At 45.9% G+C, this 18763-nt stretch overlaps 1 protein-coding gene across 2 annotated transcripts in view; it reads right to left on the reverse strand.

Annotated features, from left to right (window-relative positions):
- The window catches only part of HEATR3 (HEAT repeat containing 3), a 52612-nt gene that overhangs the window by 21342 nt on the left and 12507 nt on the right, over positions 1–18763 (reverse strand). For both annotated transcript variants that reach the window (XM_021094219.1, XM_021094220.1), the window contains 5 exons: positions 15177–15454; positions 7997–8087; positions 7733–7890; positions 7098–7180; positions 5248–5384 (listed from right to left, as the gene is read on the reverse strand). In XM_021094219.1, the coding sequence (XP_020949878.1) occupies positions 5248–5384; positions 7098–7180; positions 7733–7890; positions 7997–8087; positions 15177–15454 (747 nt within the window). The remainder of the gene's footprint in view (positions 1–5247; positions 5385–7097; positions 7181–7732; positions 7891–7996; positions 8088–15176; positions 15455–18763) is intronic.

Raw genomic sequence — 18763 nt, forward strand, 5'->3', positions numbered from 1 at the left:
ATGACAAACTGACCTAATTAGAGAACTGCTAAAAATTTCTCAAAGTTTTGAAGGTCAGTATTTTAAATGAAGGAGACAAAGATATTGGTGGTTTAAACGCAAGGACCAGATTCTACTTAAAAACTTTCTCCTTTTATCTCTGATGTCAGCCACAAAAATATACATAGGGGAGTTCCCGTCGTGGCGCAGTGGTTAACGAATCCGACTAGGAACCATAAGGTTGCGGGTTCGGTCCCTGCCCTTGATCAGTGGGTTGACGATCCGGCGTTGCCGTGAGCTGTGGTGTGGGTTGCAGACACGGCTTGGATCCCGTGCTGCTGTGGCTCTGGCGTAGGCTGGCGGCTACAGCTCCGATTCGACCCCTAGCCTGGGAACCTCCATATGTCGCAGGAGCGGCCTGAAGAAATAGCAAAAAGCCAAAAAAAAAAATATATATATATATATATATACATAGGTATGTATCATACATTTGATAACTATTCAGAACTGCATTTTAGCATTAAAATTGAAACAAGGTGTACCCAACATGACTCAGCTGAAACAAATCCGACTAGTATCCATGAGGACTCAGGTTTGATCCCCGACCTCGCTCAGTGGGTTAAGGATCCAGTGTTGCCATGACTGTGGTGTAGGTCACAGACGTGGCTCGGATCTGGTATTGCTGTGGCTCTGGTATAGGCAGGCAGCTACAGCTTGGATTCGACCCCTAGCCTGGGAACCTCCATATGCCGTTGGTGCGGCCCTAAAAGACCAAAAAAAAAAAGAAAATGAAGGTTTAAACAAAAATTTTTTTTTAAATTGAAACAAGTTAAATATAGCTGTATAACCCTCAAACATTTAACTTTCAAACATGGTAACACAAAAGTTAGAGAAATGTAAGTCCACTCTCCCCACCAAATTCTCCACTAACAGTTCCCATTATCCACACAGCACTCAGAGGGTGCCATTATTTAATAAATCCCAAGTTTCCTCGTGGTCTAGTGATTAGGACTCGGCACTCTCGCCCCCTAACCACCAAACTGTTTGGAAGGACTACATTAAAATATCATCTTTTTTTTTTTTTTTTTTTTTTTTTAAATTTTCCCACTGTACAGCAAGGGGGTCAGGTTATCCTTACTAAAATATCATCTTTAAACATAAGCAATTATCTGGAGTTTCCGTCGTGGCTCAATGGAAACGAATCTGACTAGCATCCACGAGGACAGAGGTTCGATCCCTGGCCTGGCTCAGTGGGTTAAGGATCCAGCATTGCAATGAGCTGTGGTGTAGGTCGGCAGCTGCAGCTCCGATTGGACCCCTGGTCTGGGAACCTCTATATGCCGCGGATACGGCCCTAAAAACAAAAAAAACCAAAAAACAGAAGCAATTATCCTTTACCAAAAATTTCATTCTGGGGACTTTCCTTCGTGGCTTAGAGGTAAATGAACCCAACTAGGATCCATGAGGATGAGGGTTCCATCCCTGGCCTCGCTCAGTAAGTTAAGGATCCAGCGTTGCCATGAGCTGTGGTGTAGGTCGCAGACTCGGCTTGGATCCCACATTGCTACCGGCTGTGGCGTAGGCCGGCGGCCACAGCTCTGATTCGACCCCTAACCTTTGAACCTCCATATGCCACACGTATTGGCCCTAAAAAGCTGTAAAAATTTTTTAAATTAAAAATAAAAATATTTCATTCTGATAAAAAGGCTATGTCAACAATAGTTATGAAAAATTGGAATTTATTTTAACTCAAAGTGTTTAATTATACTTTCCCACAATTCAGAAACTTTCCATTATTTTTCTTAGGCTCAGCTGGTTATAGTTTTCCTATGATCCTTCCAGGCAATAAATGTGCATGCACCAGCAACCACAAATAGCCAGCTGAACTAGGAGAAACATATTGAAGTATTTTCTGCCTAGCAGAGGCACAGAATATGTGCATTTATTTCCAGTGAAATAAACTCTTCATTCTGGTTAGGGATGGGGTTGTGGCTCCTCGATCAGACACTCACTGAGAAACAAACGGCCCAGAGGAAAGTGATGGCAACTGTGGAACTAGGGCAGATGGCATTCTCTCAGGTTAAGCAGATCTTCAAAGCATCAGAGGCTTGGGGAGGTCCAGCTCACCTGGGGGCCTGGCTGTGGACTCCCCTATCTGGCCCTGCTCCCTGCAGGGAGCCCATGAAAATGGGTGAATGGGAGCAGGAGAGAGCAGTAGCAGCCCTCCCCCTTCACCCCGCCACTGGACATCCTACTGGGCTGATGGGAGCCATCCCCCTGCCCCTTATGCCACCAGATCTCTTCAGGTTTACAAGGCTGGGGGAGAAACACAAAGCTAGTCAGCATCCGGCCAGGCCCCTCTGTACTCTAGAGCTGGCCCAGACCTGGCTTGGAATGGGTGGGGGGCTAGCGAAGCTTACAGCCCGTCTTGATGCCATGTTAGATATGTCTGGGCATGATTTCACATGCTCACACCAGCCAGAGAACATACAGCCTGAGGTCACTTGAAAACCACATCTGTTCACTGACAAATGTTGAAAAGGTTGATAGAGACAGAACGAAGCATAACTACATAGGAGTTTCTGAACACTGATTTACTTCACCTTTCAAAACTAATCTAGGACTAAAACATGCACCATTAACACAGCGCCTCTTGAGAGAGTGCGGAATAGGCGTCTCAAAGAATTGGGGGCTGACTCTGAAATGGAATGTTTACACAGAAACTTGCATTCAGTCAAAAGTGACTATACTTGGATCTTTTAAGAGTTTCAATTCTTGGAGTTCCCGTCGTGGCGCAGCGGTTAACGAATCCGACTAGGAACCACAAGGTTGCGGGTTCGGTCCCTGCCCTTGCTCAGTGGGTTAAGGATCTGGTGTTGTCGTGAACTGTGGTGTAGGTTGCAGATGTGGCTCGGATCCCGAGTTGCTGTGGCTCTGGCGTAGGCCGGTGGCTACAGCTCCGATTCAACCCCTAGCCAACTTCCATGTGCCTCGGGAGCAGCCCAAGAAATAGCAAAAAGACAAAAAAAAAAAAAGAGTTTCAATTCTTGGACTTAGTGTTGTGTCTGAGAAGGGGAAATGTGATGAGACAGCTCTCTAAGGGAGAAAACCAATTCCTATTTCCCATATTAACTCTCACTCTAGATATACAAGCCTGTTACAGTAATGTGAATTTCCCTTTACTATGTAAAATACCACTATTTCCTCTCACTCAGTCTCTGTGAATTTCATCTGAGCGCCAATAGTTTAAGGTGCTGAAACTAAATGAGATTCTACTACAGTGAACGATGACAATCTGTTAGGTCATTTAAAAAGAACAGTTGGAGTTCCCGTCGTGGCGCAGTGGTTAACGAATCCGACTAGGAACCATGAGGTTGCGGGTTCGGTCCCTGCCCTTGCTCAGTGGGTTAATGATCCGGCGTTGCCGTGAGCTGTGGTGTAGGCTGCAGATGCGGCTCGGATCCCGCGTTGCTGTGGCTCTGGCGTAGGCCGGTGGCTACAGCTCCGATTCAACCCCTAGCCTGGGAACCTCCATATGCCCCGGGAGTGGCCCAAGAAATAGCAACAACAACAACAACAACAACGACAAAAGACAAAAAAAAAAAAAAAAAAAAAAAAAAACAGTTAACTCTGAGAGGGAGTTCCCGTCGTGGCTCAGTGGTTAATGAATCTGACTAGGAACCATGAAGTTGCAGGTTCAGTCCCTGGCCTTGCTCAGTGGGTTAAAGATCCGGCATTGCTGTGAGCTGTGGTGTAGGTTGCAGATGAGGCTCAGATCTGGTGTTGCTGTGGCTGTGGTGTAGGACAGCAGCTGCAGCTCCATTTCAACCCCCATAGCCTGGGAACTTCCATATGCTGCAGGTGCAGCCCTAAAAAGCAAAAAAAAAAAAAAGTTAACTTTGCACAGTATCCCTCTAGGTTTCTGTGTATAAAGGAAATTAATCCACATCAGAGACCTGCAACCTAGAGGTTCAGCTTTTACCATGCTAAGGTGTTTTAAGAAAGACATGTGTTAGAAAAAAAGCCAAGGTATAGAATTGTATGGTAAGTCATTTGTCTTAAAAACACACAACCATACATAGTTTCATATCAAGAATCTCTCTGGCAGAATACACAAGAAACTGGCCACAGTGACCTATTCCGGGAGAGGAACTGGGTGATGTGAGAAAAAGGAGGGAGGCTTTCCACTTCACATGCTCTCAAGACTTGTGAATTCTGTCACAGACTTGTATTACCCAATCAAATATAAACCAAATGGTTTTATTTTTTATTTTTTTTTTTTATTTTTTTTGCTATTTCTTGGGCCGCTCCCATGGCATATGGAGGTTCCCAGGCTAGGGGTCGAATCAGAGCTATAGTCTCCGGCCTACGCCAGAGCCACAGCAACATGGGATCTGAGCCGCATCTGCAACCTACACCACACCTCACGACAATGCCGGATCATTAACCCACCGAGCAAGTGCAGGGACCGAACCCGCAACCTTATGGTTCCTAGTCAGATTCGTTAACCACTGCGCCACGACAGGAACTCCCCAAATGGTTTTGCATTTAAGACGAAAACTAAAGGAGGTCCTGTCATGGCTCAGTGGTTAACAAACCCGACTAGTATCCATGAGGACTTGGGTTTGATCCCTGGCCTTGCTCATTGGGTTAAGGATCTGGCACTGCCGTAAGCTGTGATGTAGGTCACCGATGTGGCTCGGATCCCGAGTTGCTGTGGCTAGGGCAAACAGTGGCAGCTGTGGCTCCGATTCAAACCCTAGCCTAGGAATTTCCACATGCCATAGGTGTGGCGCTAAAAAAAAAAAAGAAAACTAAAGAATAGAAAAGGACCTACATATCTTAATGAAGCCTAATCTTTATGATTCAGCCTTACTGGTCCTGACATAAGTGGATGCAAGCAATTTTTTTTTAAAAACTGGTTGGCTGCACCCATGGCATGCGGGCTGCACCCATGGCATGCGGAAGTTCCTGGGCCAGGGGTGGAACCAGTGCCGTAGCAGTGACAACGCTGCGGAGTGAGGCAGTAGGCCACCAGGGAAGTCCCAAGCATTTAAAAAAAAAAAAAAAAAAGAAAAATATAACCCACGGGCTTCGGTGCATACCTTGTTTTGACTGATTATCACTGGCAGCCATAAATATACGACCCATTAACTGGGAAAGGACTCTGCAGGTTGGATGAGCAACAGTGCACAAACTCCAAGTTCCTAGCTCTTCAAGATGCTGTTCCATCTGAGTAGTTTTCCACAATAAGGCCTAAATATTTACCTGGTTGAGAAAAAAGCAGTTGTGACAAGTGCTGGGCAAGTGTCTGAAGGGCTGCAGGTCCTCCCAGATGCTCCACATCCAGGAGGGACACCAGGCTCTGGAGACACACGAGGGCTCTGCACTGGATGGTGCTCATCCTGGAGAGGAAGACAGAGATCGCTGTCTGTTCCTATCAGTCACCCAGCAGAAGTCAGCACTGACTTTGAACCTGAGCTTCAGGTTCTGACAGGGACTATCTCTAAGCCGAAGGAGGTCTATGGCAGTTAGCAATACTCTCAAGGCGGACTGTTCATCCTCTGGGGCCTTGTGAGCACTCAAGGCCACAGGGGCACAGCCCATTTATGAGTCATACGGCACCTGCTTGAGAAAAATTCTATGCATGGCAGTATCTTTACAACTATTTTTAATTGTGAAATATGGCAGCCATCCAGTAAAGGGCTCAACAAATATACAAAGCTTAACAGTTTATAAAGCAAACACCTATGCACCCAGATGAGAAATAAATGCTGCTACCGCCCTCACAGCCCAACTTCTCTTCTCCATCATGCCCCCACCTCCGTGACTCCTAAAGGTCACCTCTTTATGGACTTTTCTGGCAAATGTTTCCTTGTTTTTCCTTCTTTCTTGGCTTTTTAGGGCCACACTCACAGCATGTGGAGGTTCCTAGGCTAGGGGTCCAATCGGAGCTGTAGCCACCAGCCTACACCACAGCCACAGCAACGCCAGATCCAAGCCACATTTGCGACGTACACCACAGCTCAGCTCACGGCAATGGGGGACCCTTAACCCACCGACTGCGGCCAGGGATCGAACCCGAGACCTCACAGTTATTAGTCAGGTTCACTTCCATTGAGCCACAACGGGAATTCCTTCCTTGTTTTTCTTTATAAGTTTACCTTCTAGGAATACTCCCCTAAAGAAAACAGTTGAATGTTACCTGCTTTTGAACTCTGTAAAAATTGCATCACAGTATTTTTCTTTTGTACATCTCTTTTTTTTTTCTTGGCTCATAACTGTAAGTTTCATCCATGTTATGAGTCGCTCTGGCTCAGATTCTTTTTTTTCTTCTTCTTTTTTTTTTTTTTTGGTCTTTTTGCCATTTCTTGAACCATTCCCTCAGCATATGGAGGTTCCCAGGCTAGGGGTTGAATCGGAGCTGTAGCCACCACCTACGCCAGAGCCACAGCAACTCGGGATCCGAGCCACGTCTGCAACCTACACCACAGCTCATGGCAACACCAGATCCTTAACCCACTGAGCAAGGCCAGGGATCGAACCCACAACCTCATGGTTCCTAGTCAGATTCGTTAACCACTGAGCCACGACGGGAACTCCTTTTTTCTCTTCTTTTTAGGGCTGCACCCACAGCATATGGAAGTTCCTGAGCTAGGGGCATAATGCAAGCTACAGAGGCTGGCCTACACCATAGCCCCAGCAACACCGGATCCAAGGGGCACCTGTGACCTATGCTATAGCTCACGGCAAATACAGGATCCTTGACCTGCTGAACCAGGCCAGGGATCGAACCCACATCCTCAGAGAGAGAATGTCAGTCCTTAACCTGCTGAGCCACAACAGGAACTCCTCAGATTCTTTTTATTGTTGTATGTATTCTACTGTATGGCTAAGTCAATTTTACCCGTTCTGCCAGTGACAGACAACTTGGTTGTTTTCAAGTTGGGGCAACTTGCTATGCACGTTCTCCACACATATGCACACAATTCTCTAGGGGAACCTACACAGGAATAGAACCCCTGAATCCAGGGGAAATCAGCAGCTTTTATTTCACAGTCTGGGGTTTCATATAATAACATAGTGACAAATGGTTTTCAAAATAGAAACATTCTTACTTTCTAATCAAAGGTTTCCAAGTGGGGTTCCTAGAACACAGGTCAACTGCAGCGCTATTTGGAAAGGCAGTTTTGTCAAAAATCTAAATTAAAAAGAAAAAAAAGACAGTTAAGCAAAGGTTAAAGGCCATTTTTTACGCATGATTCCTTTATAAAATCCCAACATAGGACTTCTGAGTGAGAGGGTAAGGCTTGATAAAGATATACTTCAGACTACTTTCAGTGCTGGGGGGGGTTATTTTTTAATTTTTTTTGCTTTTTAGGGCTGCACCCGTGGCATGTGGAAGTTTCCAGGCTAGGGGTTGAATCAGAGCTGTAGCTGCTGGCCTACACCATAGCCATAGCAATGACAGATCCGAGCCTCATCTGCAACCTACACCCCAGCTCACGGCAACACCGGATCCTCAACCCACTGAGTGAGGCCAGGGATGGACCCCGCATCTTCATGGATACCAGTCGGATTCATCTCCACTGCACCCCAATGGGAACCCCCCCTGCCCCCCCCCGTGCTCTTTTTTCGCGTCCCAGATCTTCCAATGACCTACACCTGTGTGCTGTTTTGCACACAAGACGAACAGCTTTCTTATGGAGGCTTTGCCACGCTCCAGAATGAGCCCAGACTGCAAAGAGCTCACCTTCTTTGGGATGAGGTGGTTGGTGAGAGCGGTGTGCACCTCATGGGAGAGGCAGAGGGGAGACAGCAGCTGCCCCCCGCACTCGCTGAAGGAGCTCTCCATGAACGCATCGCTTTCGTCGCTGCTGGAAAGCTCTTCCCATTCGTCGTCAGTGGGGTCTGGGAAGAGTGCGAATCACACGGAACTGGAATCTTTAAGATCATCCTCATGGAAGCTGCCCTCCCAGCCCCGGGGAGGGTATCTCAGTGTGAACTGGGCACAAACCTTCACTGCAGCACATGTTGACAATAATTTCCAGAGCCGTCTGCTGCGCTGTCAGCAGGGCTATGGTCTCTCTCAGCTCCTTGTCGGTGGGCTGGAAAAAAAACAACAGGTAACAACCAACGCTCAAATGTTTGGGAAAATATGTTCATGTGACTGTCCTTGGTGAAAGCCAACTAAACGGCATCTGCACTTGGAATTCTCAACTGAACTCACCCTCAAACTTAATCTGATGTGTTAAGAAGCGACTCACCATACTAAGATTGGAACAAGAGTTCATTTCACGCAGCTGACACTTCCACACAACAAACATGCTCTCAGGCACTTAGATATCTTCCTGGAAAAGCCTGCATTGACAAGAATTACTGGAGTTCCCGTCATGGAGCAGTGGTTAACGAATCACTAGGAACCATGAGGTTGTGGGTTCGAGTCCTGGCCTTGCTCAGTGGGTTAAGGATCTGGCGTTGCTGTGAGCTGGGGTGTATACTGCAGACACAGCTCGGATCCCATGTTGCTGTGGCTGTGGTTTAGGCCAGTGGCTACAGCTCCGATTAGACCCCTAGCCTGGGAACCTCCATATGCCACAGGAGCGGCCCTGGAAATGGCAAAAAGACACACACACAAAAAAGAATTACTAACAGGCCCTTAGACAATCAAGAGAACTTGGCTAAAGAGCAGACAGCCTTGCTGCTGCCTGGCTTCTATGAAGACTGCAATAAAGCATTTCTTTAAGACTCAAGAAAGAGCGGGATGGAGGGGAGAGGGTGGTTCCCTGGTGGCTCAGCTGGTTAAGGATCTGGCTTGTCACTGCAGGGGCTTGGGTCACTGCTGTGGTGCAGATTCAATCCCTGGCCCAGGAATTTCCATATGCTTCGGGTGCAAGCAAAAAAAAAAAAAAAGGGAGACCTGTTCTTCTGGAAATAAATAATATGAAATTAATTTATCAATTAACCTTCTCAAAATGAGTTGTATAAATTTACATGACCTTAATTCTCAAGTCACCTATGAAAAGTGAAATAGCTATACTGATATTCCAAGAGTGCATAAGCTAAAAATAATGTATATTTTGTTGTGTTTCTCAATTTCAACAGTTTTCTAATTGTCTTTTAAATAAATGGCTGTACAATACTCTATTAAGTAGATGCATTATAATTTATTAACCATTTCACTAGTGTGGAGTATTTCCCCTCATTTGGCTATCTTATTTCCTCAGATTTACTGGGTCAAAGGTTAAAAACACATCTATAAGAGTTTCGGTCATGGCTCAGCAGAAACAAAATCTGACTAGTATCCACAAGGACACAGGTTCAATCCCTGGCCTCAGTCAGTGGGTTGGGGATCCGGCATTACTGTGAGCTGTGGTTTAGCTCACAGATGTGGCTCGGATCTGGCCTGGCTGTGGCTGTGGTGTAAGCCAGCAGCTGCAGCTCCAACTGGACCCCTAACCTGGGAACCTCCACATGCTGTGGGTTCAGTTCTAAAAGGACAAAAATAAATAAATAAATAAATAAAAACCACATGTATAGATCTTGTGACATATTCCTGTCCTTCTTTCCACGATGTTCCTACTCATTTATGATCCTCCAGCAACTTCTTTGTGCAACAACTTAACTACATTTTAACTACAATTTTGTCTTTTTTTTGGCCTATGTGGTACAATTTAACTACTATATATATTTTTTTTTCTTTTTTCTTTTTCTTTTTTTTTTTTTTTTTTTTTGATTTTAGGGCTGTACCTGCAGCATATGGAGGTTACAGGCTAGGGGTCCAGAGCTGTAGCTACTGGCCTAACCACAGCCACAGCAATGAGTGATCTGAGCCCTGTCTGTGACTTACACCACAGCTCATGGCAACACCGGATCCCTTAACCCAAATGAGTGAGGCCAGGGATTGAACCTGCATCCTCATGGATGCTAGTCAGATTCCTTTCCTCTGAGCCATGACGGGAACTCCTTAACTACAATTTTGAACCACATTCTTAAAAAACAAACAAACAAAAAAGCAGATTGCTAATTGAGTAATTAGATGTAGCTTAGGATCCATGTATTTACACTCCCGTTACTGCTGGCACGAATACATCTAAAATTTCTTCCTCTTTGCTTTCTGTCTGCTACGTTACTCAACTAAACACAGCTTAGAGGAAATGCAACGCTAAATAAAACATGCCGTTGCTGGGCCCTCAGCCACAGAACGCGTGTGAAGATCCAGCTTAGAAGAACTCGGAAATTAAGTTCCACTTCTCTACCGGACTTTCCTGCTGAGAACATTGCCCTGCTTCTTCTTGTTCTCAAATTGACAGGAAGAACCAATCTAGAGGAAATGTTAGGATATCTGATGTTTGCTTCAGAATATTCAACAGTGAGGGGCGAGGGGGTAGGGAAAGAGATGAAATAAAACAGACCGTGGGGAGTTTTGGTTGTGGCTCAGTGATAATGAACCTGACTAGGATCCATGAGGACGTGGGTTTGATCCCTGGCCTCTCTCAGTGGGTTAAAGATCTGGCGTTGCCTTTTAAGCTATGCTGTGGGTCGCAGACTCTGCTCGGATCCCACATTACTGCGGCCGTGGTGTAAGCCGGCAGCTGCAGCTCCAATTCGACCCCTAGCCTGGGAAACTTCCCCATGCCGCATAGGAGGCCCTAAAAAGCAAAACAAACAAACAAACAAAAAAACAGACTGTGATTTGATAATTGATAACTGTGGAAACTGAGTAGGAGTGTTCTACTTCTCGCTGTAGCAGCAACAACTTGGGTTGGTTTTCTATAGATTTGTGATCATACCTTCTTAAGTTAAATGATGCAATGAAAGGCTTTGATTCTAAAGGACCTCTGCACAAACCACTGGGCATTGTGAGAGACCAGAGCTCCCTGACGATAAATCTGTATTCCTGGCACACAGCAACACGATGCCTAGCACCCTACTGGCATTTAAACACTGGCTGCCTGACCAGCATGTTAATTATCCAGTCTACTCATCTACGATAGACTGTAAAAGGCAGGGTTTTGTTATAAGGAAAAGCCAAATTTTTCTTCTCTTTCTTTTTTGGTCTCTCTCTTTTTTTTTTTTTTTTTTTTTTTTTTTTTAGGGCTGCACCCTCAGCATATGGAAATTCCCAGGCGAGGGGCCTAATTGGAGCTGTACCTGCCAGCCACAGCCACAGCAGCTTGGGATCCGACCTGCATCTTCGACCTACACCACAGCTCACAGCAATGCCAGATCCTTAACCCACTGAGCAAGGCCAGGGATTGAACCTGAGTCCTCACAGATACTAGTGGGGTTTGTTACTGCTCAGACATGATTGGAACTCCTGACAAAACACTGCATTTTTCTAAGCACCATAATTCTAAGCAATACTCAGGAAAGTGAATCTCTAAATGACACTTAGGGAGTTCCCATCGTAGCTCAGTGGTTAACAAATCCAACTAGGAACCATGAGGTTGTGGGTTCGATCCCTGGCCTCGCTCAGTGGGTTAAGGATCGGGTGTTGCTGTGAGCTGTGGCACAGGCCAGCGGCTACAGCTCTGGGAACATCCATGTGCCGCGGGTGCAGCCCTAAAAAGACAAAAAAAAAGACTACATGACACTTAAACATTGATCCTTTTATACAGTGGCACTTCATCTTGGTGGACTCGGATCTCCATCCCCACACACTCCCTTTAGGGTCTCTGGCAGCAAGACTGGCGATGGGGAAGCCGGCAGGAGTGCTGGTCCCCCGACTGGAATTTCCACTTCTACCCAGATGAGAGTTTGAGAGTTCGTGGTGGGGAAGGAGTATGCATGCATCCATCACGATAAGGTAACCTGGGCAGCATGATGCTGGCACCTGCAGACGAGCCGCCAAGCCCCGCTCTGTCACGCCTGAAGTTCCACCTGTGGGCCTCAGATTTGTAACTTACTCCATGGGGCAAACGAGGAGATGCTGCTGGGGTTCCTGATAAACACCCTTTGGGATGACAAGACACAGAGCTATTATGCCTTTGTCTCTCTTGCTTGACGGATTTTAAACTCTACCCAGTCTAACTCAGATGCACAAGAGAGACAAGGAGTAAATTTGGGGTTTAAACATGTGTCCCTTCCACCAAAAGGGGGGATATGATTTTTAAGATGGTTTATGATTTGCAAACAACTCATGGTCTTTTCAGTTTTCCATTCGCCCCAGCACTTAACACAATGCTCTGTGCCTAACAGACATTCACAGGGATTGAGAAAGCAGTTATTTTTTTCTTTTCTTTCTTTTTAGGGCTGTGCCTGCAGCATATGGAACCTCCCGGGCTAAGGGCTAAATTGGAGCTATAGCTCCCGGCCTACGCTACGGCCACAGCAACGCTGGATCCAAGCCGCATCTACCACCTACACTGCAGCTTGTGGCAACACTGGATCCTTAACACAGTGATTGAGCCCAGGCACTGAACCCACATCCTCAAGGACACCTTGTCGGTTTTTTTTTTTGTCTTTGTATAGGGCTGCACCCATGGCATATGGAACTTCGCCGGCTAGGGGTTGAAATGGAGCTACAGCTGCTGACCTAGGCCACAGCCACAGCAACTCGGGATCCAAGCCATGTCTGCGACCTACACCAAAGCTCAGAGCAACGCCAGATCCTTAACCCACTGAGTGAGGCCAGAGACCGAACCCTCGGCCTCATGAATACCAGTCAGGTTGATTAACCACTGAGCCACAATGGGAACTCCAAGAAGACAGCTGTTTTTTTTTTTTTTTTTTTTTTGGCTTTTTAGGGCTGCACACGCGGCATATGGAGGTTCCCAGGCTAGGGGTCTAATTGGAGCTGTAACTGCCGGCCTACACCAGAGCCACAGCAACTCCAGATCTGAGCCGCGTCTGCGACCTGCACCACAGCTCACAGCAACGCCGGATCCTTAACCCACTGAGCAAGGCCAGGGATTGAACCTGCAACCTCATGGTTCCTAGTCAGATTCGTTTCCGCTGCGCCATGATGGGAACTCCAGGAAGGTACTTCTTAACTACAACAGGTGATTGCTTTAAAACACCACCAATTCAGCTTCACAAGTCTTCATGAATGTAGGAAAGCAGCATACTTTATGCCCATTAAGAATTCTCTGGAGTTCCCGTCGTGGCGCAGTGGTTAACGAATCCGACTAGGAACCATGAGGTCTTGGGTTCGGTCCCTGCCCTTGCTCAGTGGGTTAACGATCTGGTGTTGCCGTGAGCTGTGGTGTAGGTTGCAGACGCGGCTCGGATCCCAAGTTGCTGTGGCTGTGGTTTAGGCCAGTGGCTACAGCTCCGATTAGACCCCTAGCCTGGGAACCTCCATATGCCGCGGGAGCGGCCCAAAGAAATAGCAAAAAGACCAAAAAAAAAAAAAAAAAAAAAAAAAGAATTCTCTAAAAATACAGTGAGGTCCTACTGTACAGCACAGGGAACTATATTCAGTCTCTTGAGAGAGACCGTGATGGAAGATAATATAAGAAAGGGAATGCAGGAGTTCAATAAAAAGAAAATTCTTTAAAAATAAATCTATCAAAGCTCTAAGACACTGAATCAAAACACTTCCCAGTTTCAGTTCATGGTACATGAAATCAGGACAGGCCACGTGTGAGATGGCAGGAAGTATGTGGATATTACTAGGGTTCTCTAGTTCATGCTTCATCATCTTTCTTCAGAATGACTTCAGCAGCCTCCTGACTGGTCTTAGTGTGTCCAACCCCCTTAAACAACACTAACCTGCTCTCACCATGTAGTGTCTTACCCTGTTGGTACGACAGCTCAGGTGTTCTGCCCGCAAAGCCTTTTCTGAGAGCCTCGTCCTTTCCTCTCCCACCAGGGCTCAGGCAGGTGTACACTCCCTTAGAAGTCTGTGCACAGCTCTAGCCTGATTTTAGCACAGGCATTAGAGGAAATTATAATTACATGTCTATCCTCTCAAGATGGAAAAAGTCCCTGAAGATAGGAAACATGTCTTTTTGGGGGGTGGGGTGGGGCCGCACGAGCACCATATAGACGTTCCTAGGCTATGGGTCAAATTGGAGCTACAGCTGCTGGCCTACACCACAGATCTGAACCACATCTGTGACCTACACCATAGCTCATGGCAATGCGGGATCCTTAACGTGCTGAGCGGGGCCAGGGATCAAACCCACATCCTCATGGATACTAGCTGGGTTCATTATTGCTGAGCCACAACAGGAGCTCCAGGAAATAGGTCTTCATCATCTTTCTACCACCAGCATCTGGCACAGTGCCTGGCACACATGTAAGCACAGAAAACAGGCACCTGGATGAAATAAAGGCCAACTCACCATGGTCCTCCCTGCTTTCCTGCCTCTACTTGCTCTCCTCCTCGGAGGGAAATGTTTTCCCAAAGTATGGCTCTGGCTCTGCTGACAGGCTCAGCTGAAATGTTTCCTGCACCCAAAGAGCGCCCACCTCAGCCCACTATCACACCCACTAGCACAAGAAAGCAACAATCACCCAGCCTGTAAAAACTACAACCATCATTAATCCTCACAGTTGCCCAAACTCCTCTGCTCAGCAGTGGTGGCTAAACCAAAGTCTGGCTTGCAACTCTGGTAAGGCTAAACACTAAGATAAAAGAGACACGAATGCGGGGCACAGTCCAAGCAAAGTAAAAATTCCTTTAGTCTGAAGATAGTAACTGGGAGAGAGTAACTGAAGTTGGGAGATGTAAGAGTTAGGAAGACAATCGCACATTTCTGAAGTATTCTGAAAGTACTGGTCTACCCTATACATACATATATTCTTTGTGTCCTTTTAGGGTCGCACCCGTGGCATATGAAGTTCCCAGGCTAGGGGTCAAATTGGAGCTGCAGCTGCAGGCTTATACCACAGCCACAGCAACATGGGATCCAGGCCATATCTGTGACCTACGCTGCAGCTTGCAGCCAACACCAGATCCCCAACTCACTGAGCGAGGCCAGGAACCACACCCATGTCCTCATGGATACTACTCAGGTTTATTACCGCTGAACCACAAGAGGAACTCCTTAAGGGATTATTTTTTTTTTTTTTTTAACCCTTTGGGAGATTTCTGATGTTATAATCAGAGTTAATGGGAAAACATGACTGTCTTTACTGAAATTCGCTTAATAATCAATTCTGCTGCACCATTTTCCTACAAAGCGTAGGATACCCACAGAACGAAAATGGCTGTATTAACCATGTTTGAAAGCATCAATTGGACTTACTGGAAGTAAATCTGAAATGAAAGTTTTCCTTCGGACTTTCCTTTTATGGGGAATTTCTTCCATTTCATCATCTTCAATCAGGTCATCCCCGTTAGTGCTCTGTGACGTCTCCTCCGTCTCTGCTGCAGTTTTTAACCTGTGCGCTTCGGCCTCCTTCATCTGAATGACCGTTTCACCAGCATCCATTTCCAGAACTTCCGATAAGATCTTTAGTATGGCATTTATGATTTCAGCCTGACTTTTGGATGGAATAATGTCCTTTAGATTCCAAATGGTGCCTGGGCGGGGGCAGGAGAAATGAGCATAAAGATAATGAAAATTGACAGTGAAATCACTTATGAAATAGTTTCCATGGGATCGATTCTTTAAGCTAAAGCCTAATTTCTTCTTTTTTTTTTTTTTATTTTGGTCTTTTTGCCTTTTCTAGGGCTGCACTCGTGGCATATGGAGGTTCTCAGGCTAGGGGTGGAATCGGAGCTGTAGCCGCTGGCCTACACCACAGACACAGCAATGCAGGATCCAAGCGGTGTCTGCAACCTACACCACAGCTCACGGCAACGCCAGATCCTTAATCCACTGAGCAAGGCCAGGGACTGAACCCGCGACCTCATGGTTCCTAGTCGGATTCGTTAAACACTGAGCCACGATGGGAACTCCACTAAAGCATAATTTCAAAAAATCTGGATCCCACTGCCTTTGTTCAATCTTTATTAAATATCAGACAGCTCTGCACAGAAGCAACTCTCCCGTGATTACAGTCCTGCACAATCATCTTGCTGTCCTGGCACACAATGCCTCGCTCTGCTACACCGCAGAGCAACAGACCAAGAGAAACCGCATCAAGTTTCTTTGAACATGACAAATTAAGTGGCCTTGGTTTCTTTCATTTTAACCTGGGCTGCTCTCCTAAGCAGCTTCTTCTATTTCAAGAGTGGACTGGAATGTCCTAAAACTCCATGGTCTCATAGAAAAGCCAGGGAACAGGTTCTTGTTTTTCTGTTTATGAAACTAGAATAGTTAAAGAAAAGTAGTTAAAGACTATTTTAAAAATGTGACTGTTGGAGTTTCCTTCGTGGCTCAGGGGAAACGAATCTGACTAGCATCCATAAGGACACAGGTTCAATCCCTGGCCTCGCACAGTGGGTTAAGGATCCGGCATTGCTGTGAGCTGTGGTACCAAAAAATTAAAAATTAAAAATAAAAATGGGACTTTTAAAGAGTTCCTGCTGCAGCAAAGTGGGTTAAGAATCCGACTGAAGTGGTTCGGGTTACTATGGAGGTACGGGTTTGATCCCTGGCCTAGCAGAGTGGGTTAAAGGATCTGGCATCATAGCTGTAGACTGGATTCAGCCCCTGGCCTGGAAACTTCCATATGCTGCAGGAGCAGCCATAAAAATTTTTTAAAAAGGAATTCTCATTGTGGCTCAACAGGTTAAGAACCCAACTAGTACCCATGAGGATGTGGGTTCAATCCTTGGCCTCAATCAGTGGGTTAAGAATCTATTGTTGCTGCAAGCTGTGGTGTGGGTCCCAGATGCAGCTTAGATCTGGCATTGCCATGGCTGTGGTGTAGGCTAGCAGCTGCAGCTCCAATTCAACCCTTAATCTGAGAACTTCCATATGCCTCGAGTGAAGCCCTAATAAGAAAAAAACAAAAAACTTTTTTTTAATTTTAAAAAGTGACTGTTAAAATGAAAGCAAGGATCACGGAGTTCCCGTCGTGGCGCGGTGGTTAACGAATCCGACTAGGAACCATGAGGTTGCGGGTTCGGTCCCTGCCCTTGCTCAGTGGGTTAACGATCCGGCGTTGCCGTGAGCTGTGGTGTAGGTTGCAGATGCGGCTCGGATCCCGCGTTGCTGTGGCTCTGGCGTGGGCCGGTGGCTACAGCTCCAATTCAACCCCTAGCCTGGGAACCTCCATATGCCGCGGGAGTGGCCCAAGAAATAGCAACAACAACAACAACAAAAAAGACAAAAAGACAAAAAGACAAAAAAAAAAAAAAAAAAAAAAAAAAAAAATGAAAGCAAGGATCAGATAGATATTTGTAGACCCGTATTCACGGCAGCATTGTCCAACAGCCAAAAGGTGGGAGCAACACAAGTGTCCATCCATGGATGAATGGGTAACCAAAATGTCATTTGGGCTTTTTTTTTTTTTTTTTTTTTTGTCTTTTTGGGGCCATGCCTGCAGCACATGGCAGTTCCCAGGCTAGGGGTCAAATCGGAGCTGTAGCTGCAGGCCTACACCACAGCTCATGGCAACAGTGGATCCTTAACCCACTGAGCGAGGTCAGGGATTAAACCCACATCCACATGGATGCTAGTCAGATTCGTTTCCCCTGAGCCACGATGGGAACTCCCAAAATGTCATCTATATGTATACACAGTGGAATATTATTCATCCTTAAAAAGGAAGGAAATTCTAGGAGTTACTGCTGTGATGCAATGGGTTCGGTGGCATCTTGGTAGCCCTGGGATGCAGGTTCAATCCCCATCCCACTACAGTGGGTTAAGGACCCAGTGTTGCCATACCTACAGCTTGGACTGCAGCCGTGGCTTGGATCTTATCCCTGGCCTGTCAACTCTACATGCCAAAAGGTGGTCAAAAAAGAAATTAGAAAAAGGGAGTTCCCATTGTGGCACAGCGGAAATGAATTAGACTAGGATTCATGAGGTTACGGGGTTTGACCCCTGGCCTCACTCAGTGGGTTAAGGATCTGGCATTGCCGTGAGGTGTGGTGTAGCCTGGCAGCTGTAGCTCCGATTGGACCCCTAGCATGGGAACCTCAGTATGCCACAGATGCAGCCCTAAAAAAAAAAAAAAAAAAAAAAAAGGACAAAAGACCAAAACAAAAAGTGGGAAGGAAATTCTGTCATGTGCTACCACATGGATGAAAGTTTTATTATGCTAAATGAAAGAAGCCAGTCACTAAAAGAAAAATACTATATGATTCCACTTATATGAGGCACCTAGAGTCATCAAATGCATTGAGAGAGAAAGGAGAATAGCATTTTGGGGAGCATAGAGGAGGGAGAAAAGGGGGGTTGTTTTAATGGGTATGGAGTTTCGGTTGTGGAAGGTGAAAAGTGCTCTGGATGAAGGATAATATGAGAAAAAGAATGTATGTATTTGTATGACTGGGTCACTTTGCTGTAAGCCAAAAATTGGCACACAACACTGTAAATCAACTATACCTCAATAAAAAATTTTTAAGGAGTTCCTGTTGTTGTGTAGTGGAAACAAATTCAATTAGTATCCATGAGGATACGGGTTCAATCCCTGGTCTTGCTCAGTGGGTTAAAGATCTGGCGTTGCCATGAGCTATGGTGTAGGTAGTTGAAGTGGCTCGGATCCGTGTGGCTGTGGTGTAGGCCAGCAGCAGCAGCTCCAATTTGACCCCTAGCCTTGGAACTTCCACAGGCCACAGGTGTGGCCCTAAAAAAAAAAAAAGCAAAAAAAAATTTTTTTTAAAGAGAAAAAAAGCACTCTGGAGATTGGTCATACAACAATGTGAACATACTCCACACCACTAAACTATACACTTAAAAATGGTTACAATGGTAAAATTTATGTTATGTGTATTTTA

Source organism: Sus scrofa, chromosome 6, assembly GCF_000003025.6.
Source record: "Sus scrofa isolate TJ Tabasco breed Duroc chromosome 6, Sscrofa11.1, whole genome shotgun sequence".
Taxonomy (NCBI): Eukaryota; Metazoa; Chordata; class Mammalia; order Artiodactyla; family Suidae; genus Sus; species Sus scrofa.